At 41.1% G+C, this 26,816-nt stretch overlaps 1 protein-coding gene across 4 annotated transcripts in view; it reads right to left on the bottom strand.

Moving 5' to 3' along the window:
• cadps2 (Ca++-dependent secretion activator 2) overlaps positions 1 to 26,816 on the bottom strand; it is a 165,363-nt gene that overhangs the window by 68,837 nt on the left and 69,710 nt on the right. For all 4 annotated transcript variants that reach the window (XM_054619217.1, XM_054619214.1, XM_054619215.1 and 1 more), the window contains exons 6-12: positions 26,558 to 26,679; positions 22,748 to 22,859; positions 21,693 to 21,832; positions 16,712 to 16,778; positions 15,251 to 15,359; positions 14,305 to 14,505; positions 5,890 to 6,026 (exon numbers count right to left, since the gene is read on the bottom strand). In XM_054619217.1, coding sequence (XP_054475192.1) covers positions 5,890 to 6,026; positions 14,305 to 14,505; positions 15,251 to 15,359; positions 16,712 to 16,778; positions 21,693 to 21,832; positions 22,748 to 22,859; positions 26,558 to 26,679 — 888 coding nt within the window. The remainder of the gene's footprint in view (positions 1 to 5,889; positions 6,027 to 14,304; positions 14,506 to 15,250; positions 15,360 to 16,711; positions 16,779 to 21,692; positions 21,833 to 22,747; positions 22,860 to 26,557; positions 26,680 to 26,816) is intronic.

Here is a 26,816-nt window from a genome sequence, read left to right as displayed (position 1 = left end):
TTTGTTAAGGTTATTTAGTTTAGTTGTTTTCTGGATTACATAGTCTGTGCACCACAGAGCACTGAGAAATGTACCTGTATTCCTTAATTACCAGATTAAAGGGATTGTTACTGCAAAAGCTGAAAGAAAGATTTCGTTATCAGTTAAATAAAATATCTGTGTACTCCTAAAAAAAACCGTCTGACTGAACTCTGGAGCACCACTGACCTGCTAAAAACGTTGTTTCTGTTAAGCAGCAGAGTGACGTCTTGTTTTCTCAGATGCTTAAAAAACACAGATATCAGTAAATTTCTCAGAAAATTTTGATTTTTTTCCCCTCGAGATCAGCAGTTCATCTCTCCATGTGTACACTGAAAAGCAATCTGGAGCCTCTCTTCTTCTTCTTCTTCTTCTTCTTCTTCTTCTTCTTCTTCTTCTTCTTCTTCTTCTTCTTCAGTTTCCTCTAATTAACACCAGAGCTTTAACATTTAAAGGAAGCCTGATCAGTTTGCATGCACTGATCCAGAGTCAGGGAGTCTATAAATGATTGTGCATCCTTTGAAAAGCAAAAGGTGGAAACAAAGATGTCTCATTTTGGTGTTCAACACTGAAGGCGGACAGGAAACCAAAGTGGGTCAGGGTTACGTCACATTATTAGGATCAAAGAAAAAAAAAACATGGAGAGTTAAACATGTTGTCCAGTTCAGTGATCATTCTCCATGATCCATTGACCCTTGGGGGGGGGTCCTGGGACGAAGACAAGCTGCTGATGATCGAACTCTTCAGCTGACCATCAAGGTTTGCTCAATCATACAGAAGAGCAAATAAACGTCTAGAATATTTCTTTTGATGGGTCTGAATATTTCACTCATATAGTTTTAACGGGTCCTCAATGTCAAGGTTGAATTTTACAGGAAATGAAAAAAAACTGTTGAATGTACAAACATTCAGCTCCACGTCCAAAGAGTCCTCCATTCTGTATCAACATTCATAATGTCCACCTCTCCAATTCTCACTCTGCTTTTAGCTCTGGTTTGGTCTCCACCCTCGCTAATGTTGATCCAGGGATTGAATGACTAGATGAAATGTAACAGTGTTTCTTGTACCGTAAAACCCACTGTAAACATGTGGGTTCTTAGAACTATGCAGAGGTCCCTCTGGTCCAAAATGAACTACATTCTCAAGAGTTGGTTGAAAGCTGTGTGACCAAATAAAACACAATATTTTACTGAACCTGACCAAGTAGTTTTGTTGCCTGAACCCCAAGTCAGTCATTCCCAAAGACTGGGTCGGGACCAAAGACTGTAAATAAGAAGTTGACGTAGTCATCGGGACGTCGCCCACTGGTTAGTGGACTGATGTTGTGAAACCTCTAATTCGGCGGAGGAGTGACGTAGAGACGCCGTATACGTCTCTGGTGTCGACCTGTCAATCAGTGTGTAGCCCCGCCCTAAAGCATCCCCTGCTTTATGGTCTGTTTGACTCTAAATGGAGCATCATTTACTAAATGAACATCATGCTGTATTGAAGAAGACTTGAAACTAGAGATTGAGACCATAAACTCATGTTTACAATGTTTACTGAGGGAATAAATCAAGAGAGAAGTAGAGTCATTTTCTCATAGACTTCTATACAACCAGAGGAGTCGCCCCCTGATGGACACTAGAGAGAATGCAGCTTTAAGACACTTCCGCATCGACTTCACTCAGCAGAACCGGAGGTTTCCGCCTCGTAGGGCCCCTCAGGTGGGTTGCAGGAGATATTATTAAGGTGGCAAAATTAATTTAGCCGAATTTCTTCCGTAGTTTTCGTTAAACATTTATATCTGCAGTTCACCTTTGAGCCACATGAGGGAGCCTGAATGTTCATATTGTTCTACTTATAACATTAAATCTAATATGAATGACTGGCGTACATTTCTGTTAAGAAGAATGAGATGAATACATTTATCTGGTCTCATTTACGGAGAGCTCAACATGTGTATATGTTTTCAATATGACATGCATACAACAACGTTGTGATTTATCAAATGTTTTTATATAAAATGGTTTCTAAAATGATAAAAATGGTGAGGATCGTTCATTTACGCACATTTTCACTCTCCTCGTGATTTATATATCTCAGGCGCGTTGTGAAATTGGGTCGTGATGGTTTGTCAAAAAGAAAGGAAATGAGTTATGGAAACATTACCCAAAGTGACGCTATGGGGGAACCCAGTTGGTTTAAGTGTGACATCCATATGAGACGGGTTGGGAAATTAGAACAGGTTGGATAATTGCGGCATTAGAAATAGGTTTTGGGTCCAAATGTTTGGTAAAAATGAACAATGAGATATGAAGACTGCTTTTCTTTTTCTTTCTTTAGGTGAAAGTCAGTCCAAAGTTCTTAAAACAACGTTCTTCGCTCTACTAGATAAAGCTATTTCCTTTCCCTAGTGTTACCACCTACATGGACGGAGTTGTGTCAGAGAACCATTTCAGCTGGAGCTCACTGGTCCACCAGCAGCTTCACTGGGAGGTTTAACCCTTCACTCATCAGTGGGAACTCCTCTGATCCCGTCAGCAGGACTCTGGGCCTCAGCTACAAACCAAATTTCTGCCTAATTACTGTTGTTGTTGTTGGGTTCAACTCTTTGTGAATAAAATATGACCCCGTCCATGACATGAATCCAAGACCACTTCTCAACAGATGTCCCCCACGCCGAGGCACTGGCCTTTTCTCAGAGCGTTTGGTTGAAAAGGGGGCTCAGGCTGCGAACACAAAGCCCTCGAGTTGTTCACAAAAGGCCGAGCGGAGAGGAGCTGGAGGGGCGGCGTGAATGGATCGGTCTAATTGCAGAGCTGGAGAAAAATAAGAGTCCTGGTGAGGCAGGTAGAGAAATGAAAGAAGAACACAGATGTCACTCCGGTGAACGTCTCCTCAATCTGCTGCTTTAAAATAATAAATAAAGACGGGAACACAACGCGACACATGTCAGGATCAGCTGACTCATCAAGGTCTACAAGAACACTGATATCTTTTAAATATTCTTTTAAAATACAATTCTGTCCACACCACCACTGTTCTACAAAACATCTCCGTCAACACTGGAACCCCAAAAAACCACGCTCCGGGCATCGTTGCCAAAAAAGTCAGTGAGCTGATCTTATTTTGGCGGTGTTAACAAATAGTAAACAACCATAAAGCAGTAGTTAACTGTTTGTTTATTTAAACTCCACACTGCCGAGCACGGGAATCGAACCCCGGCCCGTCTTGCTGTGAGGCGACAGTGCTTGATATTTGGTTCCATGGCTGAAACTAGATTTGACTCATATGTGGATGGACGGCGAGGTGGAGTTGCTGCTACAATATTCGGCGATGAAAACAAGAAAATGATAATTAGGAGTCTCTTTACATCTCAGAGGACTGTCAGGAAAAGTATTCTGCCAAAGACGACTCTGAGAGGTTGTGGAACGAGTTTCCTCATGAAAAAGATAATCATAGTAATGACAAAGCTTCAGAACATGCCGTCAGGTCAGTATTACTAATCTTTGCTGGTTGTTGTTGTTGAAGTGAAACCATCTGTTATGACGTCATCGTTTCCCAAACACTCCATGCCGATATGAAGTAACACGAGTTTTTAAAAAAGCACCTTAAAAGGGGTTTTCAAAAATGTCAGTTTTAGTGACTCCGTTTGCGTTTTAACAGTTTCTATACAGGTGTAGAGAGGCCTCAGTGTCTGATGAGGTTCCTACATGTCTAATGTTGCTCACATGACGTAACCTTTGACCTCTGAGTGCACAAAGACTTCACTTTTTTTCCACTTATGCTCCCAAACTGTGGAACAGCTGACCCCAAAAAACATTAGAGAGGAAGTCTCTGTTGACATTTCCAGGCATCAGTTAAAAACAAATTATTTTAATCTTCTTTCAAATGATCTTATAAGTATTTAAACACTTTTATGTGTATACATTTATTTTTGTCATTTTTGGTCATTTTAAAGGTAAAATATTTTCCAGTTTTTATTTATCCGTTGACATTCTTTAATTACACCTTAAACCTTATTGCAAAATGCATGCTTTTTTCCTACCACTTATCTGTAAAAAGAAGGTTTTCTGTTCCATTTTATTTTTAAAGGTACAGCACTTTGAGTTACATAGTCTGTATGTAATGTGCTGTATAAATAATGATGATTATTATTATTATTATTATTATTATTATTACAAGTGTAACTAAATATTCATGTTATGTGGTTTATTGAAGGCCTTCCTGTCGGTGTCCTATGTATTCTTTATTTATTGCTCCAGGACAAAATAAACAGATTCAGATCAATAAGTGAGATTGATCCACTGCAGATAGATTAAGTGAACAGGACAAATATAAAACTAAATGTGAGTTAAATCTGCACAGATCTGGGGGTTCGTTCTTAGCTGCTGAACACAAACCCCTCGTTTCTCCCCCTAACACACACTTATTACCCCCCACCCCCTCCCTCCTCCTCCCCCCTCCCCTCTCACTCCCCTCCCTCCCTCTCCATTGAGTCAGCCCAGCAGTTGTCCATGAGGGTCATGTTCCTATTTGGAAAGTATTGATTAGAGCGTTTATCCCCTCAATCAGTGTGAGAGAGCCCCCCAGGCTGAACACGCAGAGGGGAGGAGGAGGAGGAGGAGGAGGAGGAGGAGGGGGTTCTTCACATTAACACATTATCTGACCACAGAGAGAGAAACCCTAAATAAAGAAAAGCCTTGAGACTCAGCGAGCAGAGCACTTTAGCTATAATGAAGGCGGCCGCCAGCAGAGACTCAGAGTAACAGTCAAGTGGTTATTTTTACCATTACGAAATTATAACTTCGATACGATACACGTCGAAAGTAGATTAATAAGAACACCACGGCAAAAACATCAGGAAGGGACAAGTAATCATAATAAATGGAAAGTAATAATAGATGACAGAACATAGAAGATAAATCCTTCTGTAAGAAAAAGTTTCTCTTACATTTTACTGGAGAAACTCTTAATTCAGATCAGACACATGCTCACATCTGTCCACCTTCACACGTCACACTGCTGCTTATAGCAGTACTGTGAGCTATTTTGTTGCGTTGCCTCTTAGCGAAATGCATCAACAAAAATCATATAAATCAAGATGGGAAAGAGTGAAACTGTGATGAGGTGCTAGGGATTATGAGTTTGCGTTCTTGGTTCCTTCACGCCTTCAAGTATAAGCGTATCTCATGAACCTGACATATTTCAGTCTGGGAGTCCGTTTTGTCAAAATTTCAATTATCAATTCTTGAGTTATGGCCCAAAACATGTTTCGTGAGGTTTTGAATTTGATGATGAAATTCCCTGGAAGTGTCACCATAATTGGACAGTCCAACGTACGACATAAAGGTGGGCGGGCAACCCTAAGAAATAAAAATTGCACACTGAAAAATATCACCTACAGTTTTTCATGTACAGATCATTATACTCACTTTGATTTTTTAGGAAAAATTAAGTTAACAATTTTTCATGTTAGGAGTTCATGTTAGGAGAAATTTACTGAAAATAAAGCTGATTGAGAATTGTGTATTTTACTTTATCCTACTCCTAAAGCTTATTTTATATAATTCACAAAAAGTGCCAAATGTTATTTTTATGATTGATGATGTCTTAAGCCTTAACAAATATTTTATATTTCAGTTTTACTGATTATATTTTGGAGTTTTCTTTGTGTACCAGATTCAACATGGTGTCCCTTCAAATTAAAAGCACTGACTGTACGTCACCTTCTCACCTTCCTCCTCTTCATCTGCAAGCTGCACGTCTCAGCTCCTTTAAACTCTCTGATTATGACTGAATGTTAATTTAACAACTGTCATAAGACATTGTAATTAAATGTGATGCAAAAGACATCAGAGGAAGTGAGAAGTTGAGGTGAGCTCTTACCAGGCAGGAGAAGGAGTCGTTCATGCGGTGCTGCAGCGTTTGCTTCTGTAGGATGGTGAAGAGGGCGGCGTGGTCGAAGTGGCACGGAGCGGCAGAGATCAGACCCTCAACGCCCTGACGCTGGGACGGATCCAGACCTGAACCAGGAGCACAGGAGAGGGACCGGAATGAAAACTCTACGACCAACAAAAAAAACGGATTTTGGATGGACGTTCTCTTAATTCATTATTTTTCAAGAGGAGACATTTTTCATGCTCTGGTCAATTTAGAGATTTGTGTTTATTTTATGTTTTCTTTCAGACTAGTGGAAAGAAAACACACAAACAATACAAGTTTAGTCGTTTATTTTACTACTTTGTCCATTTGCATCTGCAGATTTCTCCTAAATTCACCAAAAGTTTCAAATAAAGAATGTCTCATTTGCATATTTAAACATAACATTTCATAACACTTGTCAACAAAACATACTTGTCTTAATGTCAGTAATCTACTCGTTTCATGTTGATATCTATTAGTTTTTTTTACCCTATTCACCTGTAGAGTCTTCAACATGTATGTAATTTAACTAAACATATCTTTAAAGGACGTTTTCTCTAAATTAGTTTTTTCTCAGACTCTGATCCAGAAATCTCCACTTCAGTAGCTCTTACATACACCAAACTTTACAGCTTCATTCCTCTCTATATTCTGAAGGTTTCTACAGAGGGGTTTGTTCATATATCATTCATATCTTTACATACGGAAGTATCTTTAAACTTGCATTCTCTCTCCTGTCCACCAGGGGGCGACTCCTCTGGTTGTATAGAAGTCTATGAGAAAATGACTCTACTTCTCTCTTGATTTATTCCCTCAGTAAACATTGTAAACATGAGTTTATGGTCTCAATCTCTAGTTTCAAGTCTTCTTCAATACAGCATGATGTTCATTTAGTAAATGATGCTCCATTTAGAGTCAAACAGACCATAAAGCAGGGGATGCTTTAGGGCGGGGCTACACACTGATTGACAGGTCGACACCAGAGACGTATACGACTTCTGTACGTCACTCCTCCTCAGTCCTAATATGGTCACTTCCTGCTCACTGGTTGCAAAAAAGCAAAGATGTTTGAGGGTTTTTTGTCCAGTGCGATAACCTGGCTTTAGTAGAAGTAAAGGGTGTAAGATAGAACAACTCAAATAAACGGGTAAAAATGGAGACATCCAGCTCTCTGTCACTTTCGGAGACGGATGGCTGCACAGATTTCTTTGCATGACGCCGTCAGCTAAAGAGGTGATACATAAATGTGTTCAGATCCTCCATCCTTCACGCCTCCCTTTGAGCTCGGCGGTGAACTGAAGTGTAAACATGACTACATTGGCAGTGTCGGCTCTCGGCGGCGCGGTTAATGGTTCCCACCTCGGTTGGCTTCGGATCCTCTGTGAAGCTGTCGGCTCGTTCTCAGCTGACACCAAACACTCGCCAACGTGGACGACATGTGAGGAAAAACACTGGAAGTGAGTCACGCAGCCGACAGACCGGCCAGGAGGAGAGCAGACGACGGCGCCGAGACCAAGAACCGGTGTTTGAAACCAGAGAAGGTTAATGCTTTTACTGTTAAATGACTTAAAATATCAGTCAACCAGTGAGCTGCTGCTTTCAAAGACGGAAAACATCTGCAAGAAGCTGCAACTGACAACAGAGACGACATAATTAAGCTGACTCAGCAGACTGTTGTGAAAGATTCAGAATGTTTCAAAGGTTCTGTTAGTTGCTTTTTAACAAGTTATTGAACAGAACTATTGATTAATATTGTGTTAATAAGTCAGTTTGAGCACAGATGTTCACTCTCAACCTTTTTGTATCAACATGATCGAAACTCAAAGTCAAGTTTCTAGCTTCTCAAGCCTTCAGCCTCACGTCACCGCCTTCATCAACACATACAGGTGTCGTCATGTGACCATCAAGTGAATGGCAGTTATTATTGCTGATTGTTGCCGTCTCAAACAAATCCTGTTAATGACCAAACACCAACATCATGTTCATCCGTCTCTCAGTACTTTCTGACTTCCTGTTTGTGGCTCTCAGCTCCAATCAATCAATCAATCAATCAATCAATCAATCAATCAATCAATCAATCAATCAATCAATCAATCAATCAATCAATCAACAAAAGGTTTATTTATAAAGCACCATTCAAACAAATCAAAATGCAATTCAAAGTGCTTTACAAATGATTAATAAGAAAAAAACAAGACGGAATACGGGAGAGAAGATGAAGAGACTAATGTACACCAAATCAAGTGAAGAATATAAATAAATAAAATGAATCACTGAATACATTTGATCATGGTAAAACAGTAAAAAAAAGAAAAAGAAAAAATACAAATCAATGACAAACTTCTATTTAGTTGTAATTTACCTGTTTTTATTTACTCTAGTTTCTTCAATTTGACGTAAAGCACAAAATGCACGCTGAGCATAAAGGATGCTGTAAATAAAGTATATTATAATTAGTGTTGGGGACTATTTTCAGTGGCGGATGAATCCACATTTGGTGCTCTAGTGAGGATTTGGGGAACATGTGACCTGGTGTTTTTAATAGAGCTCTACGGCACAGAGGAATAAGAGATATCAGCTTTTTAGACACTTTGGGTCTTTGTTGACAAAATAAAATTTTAGATTATCACCAGACTCATACTTTCAGTGAAAACACGAGTATTTTGACGCAGTACTACAGATACTTTGGGTTCTTCCTGCTGCAGCGCCCGGAGCAGCAGACGATAACGAGGCTTCGGGGTCAACGACGGAAGAATCACCAACAAAAAAAAGAAGAAATAAAAGAAGCAGAAGAGGCGCAGAGCAGAACCCGGGTTCATTTCCAGTCCTTTCAGGCCTTCCTGTTAAGGCCCCGCCAAAAGAAAAGCCTAACAAACACTCTCCCATTCTGAGTACATTTCGTGATGGGAAGTTTCTGAGCGTGACACATGGCCCCACAAAAGACCGCTGCTCGCTGAAGAATGCCCCGGCGCCGTTTCCACGCCTGCGACGCCCGCGGCCTCGCGCCCGAGACGAACATTAGCGATCGCTTTTTTATTAACGTTGCCATTTTTGTTTTTGTTTGGACGCAGAGAAGCCCGCAAGGACTCTCAGACATTTGTGTTTCCTCCTCCCTCCCCCCGACCACCACCACCACCACCCCGCCTCCTCTCTGCCGCCTTTGTCCGAAAGATAAAAAAAAAAGACAGCAAAAGTGAAATCTTCACAATCAACTTCCAATCGACGCTGCGCTCCTTTTCTTCTGACTCTTCCCACTCTCCTGTTCCTGCCCTTTGGCTCCTGTGGCCCGCTTTCCCTCTGTCTAATTCCGATGTAGGTCATTTTTACATTGGTTACCTCCAAAACACGGGATTGCCCCCTAATGTAATTTGGAGAAAAGGTCGGCGAGTGAAGGAGGCGACTCTAAAGAAAACGAGACAAAGAGATATAGATTAGTGCTGATAATAAGAGGAGGAGGAGGAGGGGGAGTATTGATTGGAGGACAGACAGCGGAGGAGAGATGTTGATCCGTGTCAAGTCCAACTTTCAGCTATTATCTGCAGCGGGGGGTGTGTTAAAGGGGGAGGGTGTGCGTGTGACAGAGTATGGATGGGTGTCACGGCTCCCGGCACAGATGGCCGCATCGTTTCCTCACTTTGTGTTTTTCAAACTGTTTCTCATCAGTGTGTTTGAAGGCTGTTTAGAGTCCAACGGACAACAATGAGAACAGAGCGTAGAGAAGTAATTACAGATTGTAGACGCAATCAATAAAAACAGGGTTGAATTTCATGAACATCTTAAGGATGATAACTAACTCTGTGGAAGAAGAAAAAACAAACAAGCAGCCAAAGACGTGGAGATCTAAAGACTTAAACTCTGCAGAGAGAGGTGGACTTCATCAGATACACCTCGATAGAGACTAAAACTCTGAGTCTGAGTCTCTGCGTCGATCCCGTTAACAGCTCATTAACGACACCCGACACTCACTACCTGATCACTACATCCGTCCTGATGGCTACTACAAATGTACAAACTAGTTCAACACACCTGTGGTTAAACCAGGCGGCGACGTCCAGTCATGAAAAGTGAAAGAACCTGGTCGGACCTTCTTGCAATCATTTCAGATTTATGAAGGTAAGTGGGATGAAAACACAGGTTTAAATCAGGCGGCAACCTCTGGCTCTAAAGTGAAGTCAATGCTAAAATGTGTTAAAGCTGCATTCTCTCTCCTGTCCACCAGGGGGCGACTCCTCTGGTTGTATAGAAGTCTATGAGAAAATGACTCTACTTCTCTCTTGATTTATTCCCTCAGTAAACATTGTAAACATGAGTTTATGGTCTCAATCTCTAGTTTCAAGTCTTCTTCAATACAGCATGATGTTCATTTAGTAAATGATGCTCCATTTAGAGTCAAACAGACCATAAAGCAGGGGATGCTTTAGGGCGGGGCTACACACTGATTGACAGGTCGACAGGCTTCAAAAGTCGACAAACCAATGGGTCACGACGACTACGTCCACGTCTTATATGCAGTTTACGGACTAAACTCGTTGAGTTGCATTGTGGGTAGTGAAGACTCCGCGTTTTGATAAGGAAGTGGAATGTGCTGAATTAAAAAGAAACACAAATGTCTTTTTATTTTTTAAAGTGTCTCTCTTGAGTCTGACATGTTATAGAAGTGTGACGCTAGATTGTGTCGTTCTAAAATGTTAAATGTTTGTTTGTATACGTTTACGTCTTAGTACCATATTAATTACATGAGGATGTTTGAGTGACAGTTGAGGTGTGTGTGTGTGTGTGTGTGTGTGTGTGTGTGTGTGTGTGTGTGTGTGTGTGTGTGGTGTGGTGAGAGGGTGGGGTAGTTTTCTGCGCTGCGCTCAATCTCTCCATATCCATCTAGACTGGGCTCCAATGGTATCGTCACGGCAACAGTCACATCCATGTGACATCCTGCTCTGAGAGGTGGCGGTCGGCCGCTGATGGCAGGTTATTGACGCGGACGAGAGGAGGAGGAGGAGGAGGAGGAGGAGGAGGAGGTTAAGAGAGCGTTTCGGTTTCAGGTGCGCCGGGCCGAGAGATGTGACTTGATCTGCCTGTCGGAGCGTGGCGGCGGCGACGGCGAGGATGATGTCGGGGCGATCAGAGACGAAGATAAAGACAGACAGGCCCATCAGTCTCCGTCTGGCTTCTCGCAGCGCCGAGAACAAACAGAACTCAGAAGTTTGAGAGCGACGCACGAACGCATCCGCAGCTGTTTCTGCCGCGGTTCGACGGCGGCGCTAAAAAAACTTAAGACGAACGGACAGTTTGGACGTCTCGCTGTCAAACTGACCACCTGCTCCTTCAAAAACACAACTGACAGGTGTAAACATCTCGAAAAACAACAGACCCGTCTGCTCGTACCGCAGACAGAAGTCGGTGTGAGAAAAAGAGGATTCCAGGTCAAAGGTCAGATCCAAACCCTCCTCACGGCCTCCGATGATTTCCACTTGTTTGGACTTTGTTTGTGGGTCGTTTGAACGGCTGTGTGACAGGAAGTGATGTCTGCTGGAGTTTCTTTTGTCTGTTTGTGCTTTTCTTTGGAGTTTTTCGAAGGCCAGCTGTTGAAATCTGCTCACACCTGAAACCACATCGTGACGAAGGCCTGGTTTTTGTTTTTGTCTCCAGATTTACCTGAATGATCTGCTTCTCTTCTTCTGTTGCTCTTTCTCTAACTGAGCTTTCTAACCTTCGTGTCCGTATCGAATGAGCTGATTTTGTTAACGGAAATTATGACGAACTATGTTGATCAACGACTTCTTTTCTCCGTGACTACGACGTGGTGATGTCATTCAACACCAACTGTGACAATATCCATTGTTGTTATCTTCCACCATCTCTTCTCCTCTTCATCACTCTCAGTCCGTCTCTGTCTTTAGTCCTGATAAATGCTACTTTAAAGCATGAAGTTTGCAGGTCGTGCTCGGGGTTGTTAACGCATATTGTTTGCAAGATAATATGTGAAATAAATTTGACTTAAATGACAAGATTATCGGTTTTGGCTGGACGGGATGACTGAAATCTTCGATATAATCTGATGACAAAAAGAGACAAAATGAAGAGAGGAAACATTTTGTCTGAAATGTAATGATTTTTCATCGACTCAAACTATGAAGGAATGAAAATGACTAAAAGGACTTTTTGATATATGAATGATGCGAGTTTGTTGCAATAATCAACAACTCGTATCGCTACCGGCATGAATAGTTTCGATGCGAAATATTCCAGGGTGTACGAAAAAAGAGTCTTAATTCGTAGATATCCCACGAAATCATTTTGTATGTTATCCATGTGATCATGAACAAGGAAGTATAAAAGACACAAAGGGCGCAAACAAGAAGAGATCTTTCAGCCAGGAGAACGCTGTAACGCTGTAACGCTGTAACGCTGTAACGCTGTAACACTGTAACCGAAACCAGACGTTTACTGAACCTAAATAAGTAGTTTTGTTGCATAAACTTAACTGAGTTGTTTCCTGTTAAACGGAAGGTAATGTTATTATTTAACAAGCTTAAATCGACATGTGCTGACGGACTTCTGTAGGAAACGGACAAAATATTAAGAGTAACGTTTTGTAAGATCTCATAAGAACCGTTGTATGAGGAGATGTTGAATGCTCACAGGTGAGTATTTTGCAACAAGAGTCGTTTATCCGTCATGCTCCTGGGTCTGTAAAATGCATTAAAGCACTGGTAAAGTGATGCTGTTTTAAACGTACTTCTTAACGTGTCTACCGCGATAACAAAATAGTTCCATCAGGTAAATAAAAAGCTGCTTCAGAGTGAGAACATTGTGAGACGTCAGCTGGCAAACGAGAAGCAGAGCTGATCTCAGCAGAGTGACAGCATGACAGCGTTACGACGCGTAAACAGCTCCATTATTCGCTCTGTTATTACTTATTATTATTGACACTCCGGTCAATAAACCCCGACGACGCTGCTCTGCTGGTGCTTCAGGCTCGGAGACGCTGAAAACAGAAGACTAACAAAAGAGACGAGTCTCATTGTCTCCACTGTTCTCCAGTTATTAACCTCCAAAGAGCAGCAAGAGGAATATGATTTTATTAATGTTTAATAACACCGCCTTTGTGTGTGTGTGTGTGTGTGTGTGTGTGTGTGTGTGTGTGTGTGTGTGTGCGTGTGAGTGTGTGTGTGTGTGTGAGTGTGAGTGTGTGTGTGTGTGTGTTTACACATGCAGTTATTTAACCTCCACATTTAATTTTTTATGAAAAACACCCGCTGGGCGAGGATTCAGGTTCACCGACACGATCGTTATTAAAGCCACAACGACTTTCTGTCAACACACACACACACACACACACACACACACACACACACACACACACACACACACACACACACACACACACACACACACACACACACACACACACACACACACACACACACACACACACTTAAGAGCTATTTCAGAGACACTTTCTATTTCCTCCCCACAAACAGCGTGTCAGCACCTCTCGCCATTAACGCTTCAATCTAGTCCATTAAACGGCGGCGAGAAATTGCCAAACGTTTCTCGGCGTAATGAGCTCTCAGTATGAAGCCCGGCCGTCCTCCACGCACACGCATAATGAATGAAATGATTTGTGGGTTTGAGAGAGAACGAGATGTGCGGAAGCAAAGAGGAGCGGAAGTTTGGAAGAAGAATGATAATGAAGGAAAAACAGAATAAAAAAAACAGGATTAAAAAATGGAAACTTAAAGGAAGGCTGTGAGTGTTTGACCAGTAGGAGCGCTCTTAAGATGAATAACAGAAGAAGAAGGGAGGAAAGAGTGAAAGTGATAAGGGAGAAAAATAGGAAGTAGAGAAAGAAGAGAATGAATCCTGGAAGAAAAGATGGTAAAAGTTATTAGAAAAGAGGAAAGGAAGCGAGAGATGATGGAAGGAAGGGAAGAATGAGGGGGAACAAAAACAAAATATTAAACAAAAGAAAAATAAATATGTGTATAAAAATAATAAAGAAGTAAAAATGATGGAAGGAAGGGAAAACAGGAAGTAAAGGTGGGAAGATTGTGTGATGGGAGGAAGTAAAGAAAGGAGGGATGAATGAAGAGAAAAATTTGCAAAAAAAAGAACAGTGTCTTCCCTTCAACCTTCTCTATAATCATGAAATACTTAGTTAGGTTTAGGAAGAGATTGTTGTTTTGGTTTAAACAAACACAGAAGTGGCGTTTATGAAGAATGGAGGTTAAGTGAATAATAAACTGGTTTTCTGTAATAAAGGACAGTTCGCCTGTTTTTTTAATCAAGGATTTAACAAGACTCCACTTTTTGTGTGTTCTCCCGCCGATTAAACTTTAGAGCGACAGTGAACGTTTCATTAAAATAAAAACCACCTACTGATGGGGGACGCTGGTTTCTGGAGTCCTCCTCGGCAGTTGGTGGTCTTGTTCTGGGTGGGGGGGACCGGTTTGTAGGACTGTCCGGTGGCTCGGTACATGGCCTGGACCCACAGCATCCGGTCCTGATCGTCATCACACGCAAACATCACCAGGTCGCCCTCCTTCACCGCGTTGAAGAAGACCCGGCCGCCCTGCAGGCCTGAGGAGGAGGAAGATGAGGAAGATGAGGAGGAGAGGAGGTAAAAATAAAAAGGTTCTGTAACATGAAGGTAAATTATCTTTAATTTTTGTTTTGCTGAAGACCTTTAGTTCATGTTTTTTCTTTCTGTCTTGATTGTTGTTACCGTTAATCGTCTTGATTATAGGAGGCAATAAAGTTTTATTTTGAACAACTCATCCACCTTTAATGTCACTTGGCTGAATCTGTGTTGTGTCTATTTTATGTTTTAATCCATTACTTTGTTCATCTTTTTTTTTGTGCATTTTCAGATGTTTTTGTCTGTAAAGGTTTACAAATAAAGTTATTTCACGTTTCATATATTTCTGTTTTCCTGGTTGTCAGTTCATTCCTGGAATATGGAAAGTAAACCCCAAGAACGAGCTTCAGCAGGACTCAGACGTGACTCCAGGACTTCAGCTCTCAGTGAGATCAATGCTTCAATGATTATGGGATGGATTCACAGAGAGTCTATATAGCGACATCATGCAGACACACAGAGAACATGTGAGGAGGTCTGGAGGTTGAGATTCAACCAGAGAAGCTCCAACATGTTCCACATTTATCAGGAAGACGTGAGGATCTTTAATGAGGTCTCACTCTGCATCATAATTACACATCAGAACATGTGTTGTGGATGCACTAAACTCCTGCAGCAGAGTGTGTGTGTGTGTGTGTGTGTGTGTGTGTGTGTGTGTGTGTGTGTGTGTGTGTGTGTCTCCTCTACCTGGCTGAGGGTCGCAGTAGTCCACCGTGTAGCCCTCCAGCTGCATCAGCTCCTGAGGCTCCGCCTTCTTCTCTCTGTAGCTGCACATGGCAAACGTGTACTGACTCACCTGCAGGAAGGACGGACGGAAAATTGCGTATAATTATAGAAACACAAATTGTAAAGATGTGTTTGTAAAACATTTTTCTGATGCTTTTATATCGTATCCACATATTATCTCCAAATGGAGCTTCAGTTATTTCTCATAGAAGCAGATAGAAAAAGCCAAACTCTGTCGTTTTTAATCAGCATTTGTTCATTTTGATTCTCCTTTTTTATCTGAAACCGTCATGTTCTAGGTTCAATTCCAGCCGTGGGACCTTTGATGTATCAAATCTTTCTCTCTCTCCCACTGAAATTCCCAAAAATGTCCCAAAAAAAGATTACGCCTGTAAAAGTTACGCTAACGTACTCTGCTAACGTTAGCTCCACAGGTTTTTAAGGTAGAAACGTAACGTTTTATAAAGGTATATCTCCCGGTAACAAGTATCACTGTTACACAACGTTTATCCACGACGAGCTCCAAATCCACTAAACCAGCCTGAACATGAAGAACATCTCAGAGTCTTTGGAGCAGACGGATAGTTGTCTGACCGGGTAAAAAAAGAAAATCACAGTCCAACCTACGGCTGCTTTAAAGACATTTTCTGCTCTTCTTCAACCAGACAAAGATGTTTTGTAGAAGTTCCTCCAAACCAAACCAGAGATCCAGTGCATTCATTGCCCTTGCTTTCTGTTTTTCTATATGTAATAATGTTTTTCTATTGTCCGTAAGTTCCTGCAGCATCTTGGTTCAATTGATTGAATGGATGGAATATTTTTTCACACCATCAGGATAGGAGAGACTTTGAAGAGACCTCCTCAGAAGATACAGAAGATACTCAATCTAAAGATCCCATCTTTTGATTCCTTTAAAGGAAAGAAAGGAGGTAAACAAACATAAAAGTCTGAATTGAAACGTTCGCCCTTGGCCTCAAAGATCCAGACTGATCGCTGAGCCCTCAGAAAGTAAATAACAGCTGAAGTGGGGGAAAAAACTAAAAGTGTGAATGAGAATTTTAGAGACTCAATTAGCTTCACTTCAGCTGGACTCTTGAGTTCAGACGAGGTGTAAAAACCTTTTGAGCGGAGAGACTCAAATTAGATGATTTTCTGTAATAAATTAATCTTTTCATTAATCCCACATCAATCAACTTCCTCTCTTCTGAAACTTTACAAAATTATAAAAAGGAAAAGTAAGTTTTTGAAAGAGAGGAAATGTTTTCTATGAAGGCTGAAAGTTTGATACTTGAACACAAACAAACTTCTGTTTAATGATTTCACATCTTCACTGACGCTGAATCCTTCAGCGTCTCTCTGATCTGAAGACAACCAACCACGGATCAATAAAGTCACCTGACTCCGGTCCCACCGGTCTCTTACCTGAACGAGAACAAAATATCTTTTTTTCCAGCGTTTCCAGACTCTCTGTCCCACCGCGTACACGTACCTGAAACACAAAGAACAAGACATAAAATTACAAAATCTGGATGGTTTTATAATTATTTAAGTCATTAATTAATCAGATATTTTGTTTTTGTGAGGATTTGCTGCTTTTCTCTGTTTTTAAACCATGAGCTGAGTGTTGGGTGTTGAACAGTTGGTCGGACAAGACGAGGCCTTTAAAGACGTCGACTGTCATGGACAAAATTCTCTATTTTCATAAAAAAATCGAAGGTAAATCATAGAAATAATCAACAGAATAATAATGAATATAATTGTCCTCCTTTGTGTGGCCATAAAGTTGATACCTCAACAATAATCCAAAGAGAATGAGGCATTTAAAGTCCAGATGAAATGAACAAAAATACCATTTAAACCCTTTTTGATCGCATCACTATACTGTCATACGTTGAGCACCTATTTAACAATATATGCCCAAAAAAAAATCATATTTTCATGTAAAAATCCAATAAACGTTGTGTGCTTACAGAACCAATAATATCATGACATTCACCAATCAAACTAAAAAGACTCTGTAACAAATACGACGTATTAAGAGCTCCGCCAATGGTTTGAAATGATGATCACTTCCTGTCTGATGAGTGGGCGTGGCCATTGCATGTTTCCCCCCCACACCACTTTTGGAAACGTTGTGAACGATGTGTGAATGGATCAAAAGCAGAGTGGGTCATATTTTCATGATGGATTCATATTTTATTTTGCTTCCATTAGATATTAAAACAGCTGACAGACATATTTAGCATCATGGAAACTCGTTAGCTAGAGCGTTGGCCAACATTGGTTCCAATATTTGGTGGCTATGTAGCAAAAGAGTCGGTCATTATCTTTGTCACATCGTTGCTTTTTTTGCAACCAGTGACCAGGAAGTGACCATATTTGGACTGAGGAGGAGTGACGGAGAGACGCCGTATACGTCTCTGGTGTCGACCTGTCAATCAGTGTATAGCCCCGCCCTAAAGCATCCCCTGCTTTATGGTCTGTTTGACTCTAAATGGAGCATCATTTACTAAATGAACATCATGCTGTATTGAAGAAGACTTGAAACTAGAGATTGAGACCATAAACTCATGTTTACAATGTTTACTGAGGGAATAAATCAAGAGAGAAGTAGAGTCATTTTCTCATAGACTTCTATACAACCAGAGGAGTCGCCCCCTGGTGGACAGGAGAGAGAATGCAGCTTTAAGACATTTTAGCATCGGCTTCACTCTTTTGGCCTGGAGGTTGCAACCTGGCCTGGACCTCATGATTTTAAAGACCCAGGTTTTTTTTATCGGAACTTTATACACGTCAGTCAAACTTTGTTCTTCATGCACCGCTGAACACATTTCATAGGAGCGATCGTAACGCGTTCTCTTTATTCATCCACTGTGCTGCTTCCTATCGCTCTAGACTTACAGCCTGCAGACTTATTTTGCAATCCAATCAAATCCAAAGGATCCGATTTAAATCCTTCCCGGAACTTTACCATGACAGTCGATAAAGACGCTCTGTTTAACAGGAGTTTACCAAGAGTGTTTAACTCACAACGATAAATAACATGAGAATGTAATACATGTCTTATTTGAAGGAACCTTTTTTCTGCACTTCTTTTCCCCTGACTCCTTCCAGACTCTTTAGAGTCTAATGTTTATCTTGAGATGGAGATTTTGAAGATGTTCAAGCAGCAGTTGAGACCTCTCGTGATGTTGATGTTTATCATGTAATGCCACCAGGTTCAGATTTTTAAAGCTCCTTGACGCGTTAACAGAACATCTCATCTTCTGCCCTGATGTTTTTTTTATATTTTAACACGTCATCAACACATTCGAGAGAGTAAAAAAAAAAGAAAAGGAGAAAGCAGCAGAGAGAGGCCGTGACACAGACAGCGGCTCATTGAGGGGAAAATGGAAGAATGACCGGCGTGGCCCCCCCAATCAATGGCTGCTCCGGGGGCCTCCCGAAGCGTGGGACACTGGAAAATCAATCGATGGGCGAGAGACCTCTTTCTTCAGCATCGGAGAGAGGAATAAAGGGCCCTCCGGTCAAGGCTGCAGCTCTGCGTCTGGACGGAGAATCTGGGTTAACATGTGGCAGCGCTCGCCGGCCACTTGTGAAGATTGTTTTTTGGTCCGTCCGTCCTCCTGCGACGGAGGTTTTCAGACTTCCTTTCAGATGCACGACGCCGCGGCGATGGACTGAAGACGTCCACAGAGTTCAGTGTAGCATTTAACGGTCCTCAACGGGAAAAGAAAAAAATACAGCCTCCGTCTTTAACTGGTCATTTAGACGGACATTCACACTCTGAGAGCTGTTTTTTTTATTAAAGAGGGATGTGACATTTCATTATAACACGAAAAAACTGCAGTTTTGCTTGAAGAATTGTCGAGAAATAATCATTTATTTGTGAGAAAAATAAGCTTTTGGTGAAAATATAATAATTGAAGCATTTTTTTTATTGTCTTAAAATCATTTCCATCGTGGGTTTTTTTTTCCCAAGGCAACAAAAAATAGTTATGTCTTCTGTGACAATGAATAATTTCACCAATTTTAGGCTTTTTTAAAAATGTATTTTAAGAGTAAATGACATTCAAGATTTTTCCTTAATATGAATTCAAGGTAATCATTTTGTAGTTTTAAAAATCTCATTGTCGCTTGTTTAAATAAAAGTACAGATCTGTTTTTTATATATAATAATTTAGTTATTGTATTTATTTTTTTACTTATTTATTATTATTTACTGTGTAATTACTTATTTATAATACTTGTTTTGATCTTTTTTTTTTTTTTTTACGTATGTCTCTTGTTTGCACTCTCCTCTCTGCTGCTGTAATCCTGCAAATTTACTAATAAAGGATTATCTTACCTTATTTCATCTCTTAAAAAACAAAGTTTATTTCAGGGTTTCACCTGCAGAAATACTAATTTTAATAACATTTTTAAAGAGCAGATTTTTCTTGTTTTAAGAGAATATGATTATATTTAAGGATTTATTTTCGTTTACATAAATTAAGGTTTCTTTCTCCTCTCTCTCTATTCTTTAATAAGTGAAGTTTTTTTTGTCTTTTTTGCCCTACATATTAATTCACATATTTGTTAAAAAGCTGCTGCTATGTAACGTTTCCATAAAAGATCATAAAATCATGATAATAATAACGAATCATACAGGGCTGTATTTTCTGTTAAATTCAATAAGAAAAACACAGATCTGAGACATCCTCCAAGCTCAAAAAACACGATCAGAAAATGACTCAAGATGAAGTGTTTATGATGACGACATACATTTAATGTGAAGTGCTTTGAGTTTGGAACAGATCCAGTTTCCCCTCAGAGACCCTGAAACTCCCTCACGTTGCTGATCTTGAAACGTGGATTTATTAATATTTCGTTGGTCTTTGGATCAGAGCTTCACAGTGAAAACAGCATCAGACGACCTGATGGAGGATGAAAGCTCTCAGCAGGTGGAGCTCAGAGTGTCTCTAATAAATCAGGAGGATGCTTTAAAGGTGAGGAGACAGAGAGGAGCAGGAGGACAGACGCTGACCTCTTGTGGACGGTTTGGAGAACTGCAGCGAACCTGTTTACTTCCTGTTTAATTATCACAGAGTGAAGACAAACTGAGGAAACGTATATCTTCAATTCCTTTCCTCGCCTCCTCTCCTCGCGTCAGCTTCCAGAAACATTTATAAGCCTGAGAAAATTATAAAATCCTTTTTTGCAAATTTATGAAATATTTTGGGGCGTTTTCCAAAAGCGTTGTATCGTAAATTGGTAAGAATATGTTGTTTTACAACATATCTGGCTTAAAAACAAACCAGTTTCTTTCTCTGTTTTGTTTGTATCTATCAGGATATGTTGCCCTTTGACCTCTTTCTCTGACACTGTAGTTTTATTTTCAGAGACTGCTGTGGTTTACTCTGTAAGTCCTTTTCACTAGGCCCTTCTCACGTCCCGGTTTTTACATCCTCGATTCCTTTTACTTACTTCCATTAACAATTATAAGCCAAAGAAAATCCCCAAATCCATTTTTTTTGCAAACTTATGAAATCTTTTGGGCCGTTTTCCAACATCATTGTATCCTAAATGGGTGAGAGCACGGCTCTGGGGTAGAGCTGAGAGCGAGGACGCAGAGACGTGTCCTTTGCAAAAAATCTTCACAGGATTGGTGACGAATAAAAGAGGCTTTTTAGAACTTTTTAGAAGCCCAAAACTTGAAACTGTAGAGAAGAAACAGATTTAAGTGCTGATGGCTGTTGGCAGAATAAACACCATCACTACTGAGAAACTGCTGCCACACACACACACACACACACACACACACACACAGAGAGACACACACACACACACACACACACACACACACACACACACACACACACACACACACACACACACACACACACACACACACACACACACACACACACACACACACACACACACACACACACACACACACACACACACAGGAGTGCTGCAGATTCATATATCTGTGGGTTTAAAGAGGTGTTGCTGCCATCTTGTGGCAGAAAGAAAGAACTGCACACAGAACACACTGCTACAACATCTGATCTGATCACACACTGTAACAGACCCTTTATAGGTCTAGACCCAGACCAGACCCTGTAGAGACCAGACCCAGACCAGACCCTGTATAGGACCAGACCCTGTAGAGGACCAGACCCTGTAGAGGACCAGACCCTTTATAGGACCAGACCCTGTAGAGGACCAGACCCTGTAGAGGACCAGACCCTGTAGAGGACCAGACCCTGTAGAGGACCAGACCCTTTATAGGACCAGACCCTGTAGAGGACCAGACCCTGTAGAGAACCAGACCCTGTAGAGTAATAGACCCTTTATAGGTCTAGACCCTGTAGAGAACCAGACCCCATAAAGGACCCGCCCCTGGGTGCAGACTCACCCGCTGTGCTTCATGTTGGGGGGTTTGTCCATGCGGACGGCCAGTTTGATCCTGAGCTCCGTGTCCTGGCTGCTCTTGGGGACGACCATCCGGTGGAAGTCGGCCTGCTTCGGCCCGTTGGTGGTCGGATTCATGACCACCTGAGGTCCAAAACAAAACCACGTCACACAGCAGATCTGAGACCTGCTCGAGTCTGAAGGCTTTTATGTCTTCACTTTTAAAGACGTTTAAATGAGTCCTCTGTAAACTGTTGAAAATAGTCTGAACAAATCCACTATGTCCTCTTTATTGAGTCATGTAACACCACAGTATCCAGCTGTTAAAAAATACAATATATATGTGAGACATGTTTAAAGATCAGTGGGTTTGGAGATGAGAGCCACAGACCAACTCTTACTTCATTTAACACTTAAAAACTTCATTTATACATCCTCACATCTTTTAAGGGTTTAAAAAGATCTAATATATCGAAGTTTAGAGGTCATATCACAGGTGTGTGTCAGGTTGTGTGTGTGTTGTGTGGTGTGTGTGTGTGTGTTGTGTGTGTGTTGTGTGCGTGTTGTGTGTGTGGTGTGTGTTGTGTGCATGTGTGTGTTGTGTGTGTGTTGTGTCAGGTTGTGTGTGTTGTATGTGTGTGTTGTGTGTGTGTGTTTTGTGTCAGGTTGTGTGTCAGGTTGTATGTTTGTGTGTGTGTGGTGTGCGTCAGGTTGTATGTGTGTATTGTGTGTGTGTGTGTGTTGTGTGTGTGTGTGTGTGTGTTGTGTGTGTGTGTGTGTGTGTGTGTGTGTGTGTGTGTGTGTGTGTGTGTGTGTGTGTGTGTGTGTGTGTGTGTGTGTGTGTGTGTGTATGTGTGTGTGTGTGTGTGTGTGTGTGTGTGTGTGTGTGTGTGTGTGTGTGTGTGTGGTGTGTGTGTGTGTGTGTGTGTGTGTGTGTGTGTGTGTGTGTGTGTGTGTGTGTGTGTGTGTGTGTGTGTGTGTGTGTGTGTGTGTGTGTGTGTGTGTGTGTGTGTGTGTGTGTGTGTGTGTGTGTGTGTGGTGCAGTGGATCTGGACTCACCCGGCCCAGCTCCTTGTCCTCCAGAGCCAGGACCCCGGTGCTCTCTGTGAACAGCTTCACCTTGACGGAGGGCAGTGGGTGGGTGGTGGTGAAGTCTCCCTGAGTCCCCCACCTGAGACACACAAGACCCACGATTCATCCGCCATGTTCCTTTGTTTACATTTTACATTTCTTTATTGTTTTGTCCGGGTAAGCACACGTCTCTTGTAATACACATTCTGGCCACAAGGGGCCGGAGGGCATCACTTCCTCTTGTTCTAAATAAGACTAAAATAATTCATGATTTCTTCATTTTTCTCCATGCATAAACACACGGTACATGTTACGGTGTTATAACAGGTTATGTATCATTACATCATGTTTTTCTTTTATTGATAAATCTATTTAAATCAGCGCTAATATGCCGTCAGTAAAAATCTCAATTTAGAACATAGGGTAGTGCCGCACTTCTGCCTCCAGTGGCCAAAATCAGTATTTAACATCCTCCATTTAAAGGAAATATCTTCACGAAAACAAAAAAAACCTAAATAAATATGGCAATACTTTTTTTAATAATTTGTTTTCAACAAACGAAAAAAAAACTTCAGAAAATGATCGAGGCAAAAACCTATTTCCACCTGTTTTTAAGTCATAAACACAGATCAGAACACAAACTATTCAGTCTTAGAAAACTCCCTCAGGGCTTCCGTAGTTTTGTCTTCTGACAACCCTAATAAATAAAGTTTATTCAAACAACACAACCATATCCGCAACAATGTTGAAAAAAGCATGAAAGGCAGCGTGACTTTATGCAATTAATCTATGAACATAAATAAAGTTCCACTGATCCGGCAGGAACGTTTTCATGATCGTCGTTTTCTAGATTTGCAGGCGTCTTCATTCTTAATGGCAATCACTCTGACATCACACACCGCAAAGTAAACTTCTACAAGAGGTCACCGTCATGAGGTTGCATGGTTTCCTGTAATAACACAGATCCAGAGTCAGTAAACAGTCCCATCAGTGTCAACCATCACTTCATCTCACAGAGACTCTAACGGAGCAGAGAGAGGCTCAGGATGACCGTTATACAGAGACACGCTCCCATCAGCACTGGCCTCTATGTCTGACGGTCATTGGAAGTGTGTGTGTGTGTGTGTGTGTGTGTGTGTGTGTGTGTGTGTGAACAAATGACAAGTGACCCCTTCACAAAGCCGAGTTCCAGATTCACTTTCCACAGTTTCCAAGGCAACATTGCGCAGAAAGGTGTATTCACTTCACACACACACACACACACACACACACACACACACACACACACACACACACACACACACACACACACACACACACACACACACACACACACACACACACACACACACACACACACACACACACACACACACACACACACACACCATGTTTTAAGTAATAACAGACCTCAGACCTGTGAGACGGAGGACATGCACTGTAAAAAAACTAATTAATATTTGAATAAAATAATTCTGAAGTGTCTTAAACTTTTTTAAGACCATAAAGCAGGGTATGCTTTAGGGCGGGGCTACACACTGATTGACAGGTCTCTTACGTCACTCCTCCTCAGTCCATATATGGTGAGTTCAGCTCATCGGTTGCAAAAAACAAGATTTGCTGAACTTGAGGCTTCATAACATCAGTCCACAAACCAATGCGTGTTATCACGTCGAATATACAGTCTATGGATTGGCATGACATTACACCAATACCTACAATAGTTTTGCGCCGTATTTTGCTCACTTCACATTTTTCTCTCTGTGGCCTTGATTTTCACTGCAATAAAAGTCCTGCACCTCTATGGAAACAGAACAATCATGACTAGAAGTAGAGAGAACTCAGACATGTCTTTAGTGCAGAATAACACAGTTATAATGACATAAATCATAAAGAGAAAAAAAAGTTGAATTTCTTTGATTAATTGTTTTAAAAGAAAAATGGAAAACAATGGAATCTATATATCCAACATATTTCCAGGTGTCCACAAGTTTTACCAAAAAATGGAGGCTCCACATGTTCTACATATTTAACTATCTACAGCCTCTCCTCTCCTCTCTGCTCTGTGTTCAGTAAAGGTTTCACAATTTTTCTGTCACATGACTGTTTGTCTCCGGTGAATCAGTCATGGCTTCATAGTTTCTCTGAAGAGCTCAGAATTTAATGTTTTTTACAGAATCTGTTTAAAGCAAACGGTTTATTCAGAGCAAGATTTTAAATGACACATGTAGAATAAAATGTAATTTATGAAATATCACAATTTTAAGCTTCGTTTCGGTTTCTTCTTCTGATGGAAGTGTTTGTTGCACATGATGCGTTCAAGGACCATCTGAAAGATGAAAATCTTACAATAATGTGTTTTTTACAGCTTCTGGTTGTGATAAATGTTTAAAGAAAACATGCTTTTAAATCCCGCCGGTTGGTTTTGGTGTTCAGAGGGTTAACCAGCTGTGGTTGTATTTTCAAACAGTCAACGTTTGTGGAGTCAGATGTGTCTTTGTGTTCCTTCTCTGCCTTTTATCATCAGCCTACTGTTTTGTGTCTCTGAGGCAAATTGGTGCAAGATGTATAAAATTGTTTGTGTTTTTTTCATTTAAATCTGTTTACAATCCAAACCCTGAGGGCGACATTCGAAGATGACACCCACCCGAGTTTAACATCATTCTCTGGTGAATTAGTTTAGTGCAGCGAGCGATTCAGGAGGAAAAATAATGAACAAAAAAAACTTCAATTACACGAACAGATTCAATTTCTAAACCTCTGTGCGTCTCTGCAAGTTCATTTTCATTAGCCTGGAAGGAATGTAAAAAAAACAAACCGTAATTAACAGAGGTGTACTTGATTTGTAATAAACACGAGGAGTCACAGACGTTGACATTTCAGAAATAATTAAAGGCGCTACTAATGAAGAGGTCCTCGGTGATTAACGAACGCTACGGCCACGGCGGGACGACGGTGTAATCACAGATAATCATGTGCTCCGTGTAATTACAGCTAACTGCGCTGTCATTAAGTGAGTTGTTAGTGAAGATGAGGGCTGAGGGTTAATTGCAGTGAAGGTTACAGGAAGGAGAACTGTTGACCAACAGGGGGCGGTCAGGTGACGGGAGCTCCTCTGATTGGCTGTTTGGTGATTCTCGTCATTTGAAAGGGTTGCAGGTCGACCGCCACCGAGGACGTGAAGCCCTGAGCGAACGGCGAAGGCGAGGAAACATTTCTACTTTTAAAGGACGACGAAGCTTCTCACGCAGACTTCCTGCTGATCATAGAAAGGCGGCAGGAAACAGAAGTGGAAAGAGTTTAGTACTGAAGTCAGAGACAATTTCCTTATTAAGTGAGTGATCCATATCCCTTTGAGAAATGACACTGCTCTGATGCCTTATTTGTCTTTCATTGGACAATATAACTGTTATATTGGAGCTCTAATTCAATTTGTTCTAGTCTCATCCTTCTTGAGACAGATCGACATACACGGGTCAATATTATTAACAACGAGCAGCGCTGAAAAATATAAACCATCTTTTTAGTTTATATAAAGCAAGTTTAATAGAAGTCTTTCATCAGAAGGAATGAAGGGCGTAACAGAACCGGCATGACTTCATTTTACTCTCTGGCGTACCACGACTCTTTCTTGTGGACCTGCACTTCCTAAAAGCTGCCGGTAATTCTTTTTCTATATATCAGGTTCTCAGGTTGATTCATTTTCAAATAAACAACGTGGAGAGAATCTCGGACGAGACGACGCACCAAAAACCTGTTGTGTCAACAGGTATAGCTGAGACACTCAGCAGAACTCACTGTGGCCTGGAGGCTTCAGCTTGGTCCGTCTGCAGCTTTTCTCCTCCCTCCACCTCCATGGTGCAGTAAACGATCCGGTTTGGAGCCACGGACTTCAGACCCTGGACCTCCACGATCACAATCTGAGGACACCAGGAGAGGGTAAGAACACGACGACTCTTCAAAGTTTAGTTTTTTGTATGAGCAATGAACCAAAATCCCACAATATTCCAGTTACTACGACAATTTTGGACATTACTTTCTTGATGAATCTAACCGT

Source organism: Anoplopoma fimbria, chromosome 19 (genome assembly GCF_027596085.1).
Source record: "Anoplopoma fimbria isolate UVic2021 breed Golden Eagle Sablefish chromosome 19, Afim_UVic_2022, whole genome shotgun sequence".
Taxonomy (NCBI): Eukaryota; Metazoa; Chordata; class Actinopteri; order Perciformes; family Anoplopomatidae; genus Anoplopoma; species Anoplopoma fimbria.
The sequence above is the reverse complement of the archived record's forward strand: the minus strand, read 5'-3'. Positions and strand labels throughout refer to the sequence as shown.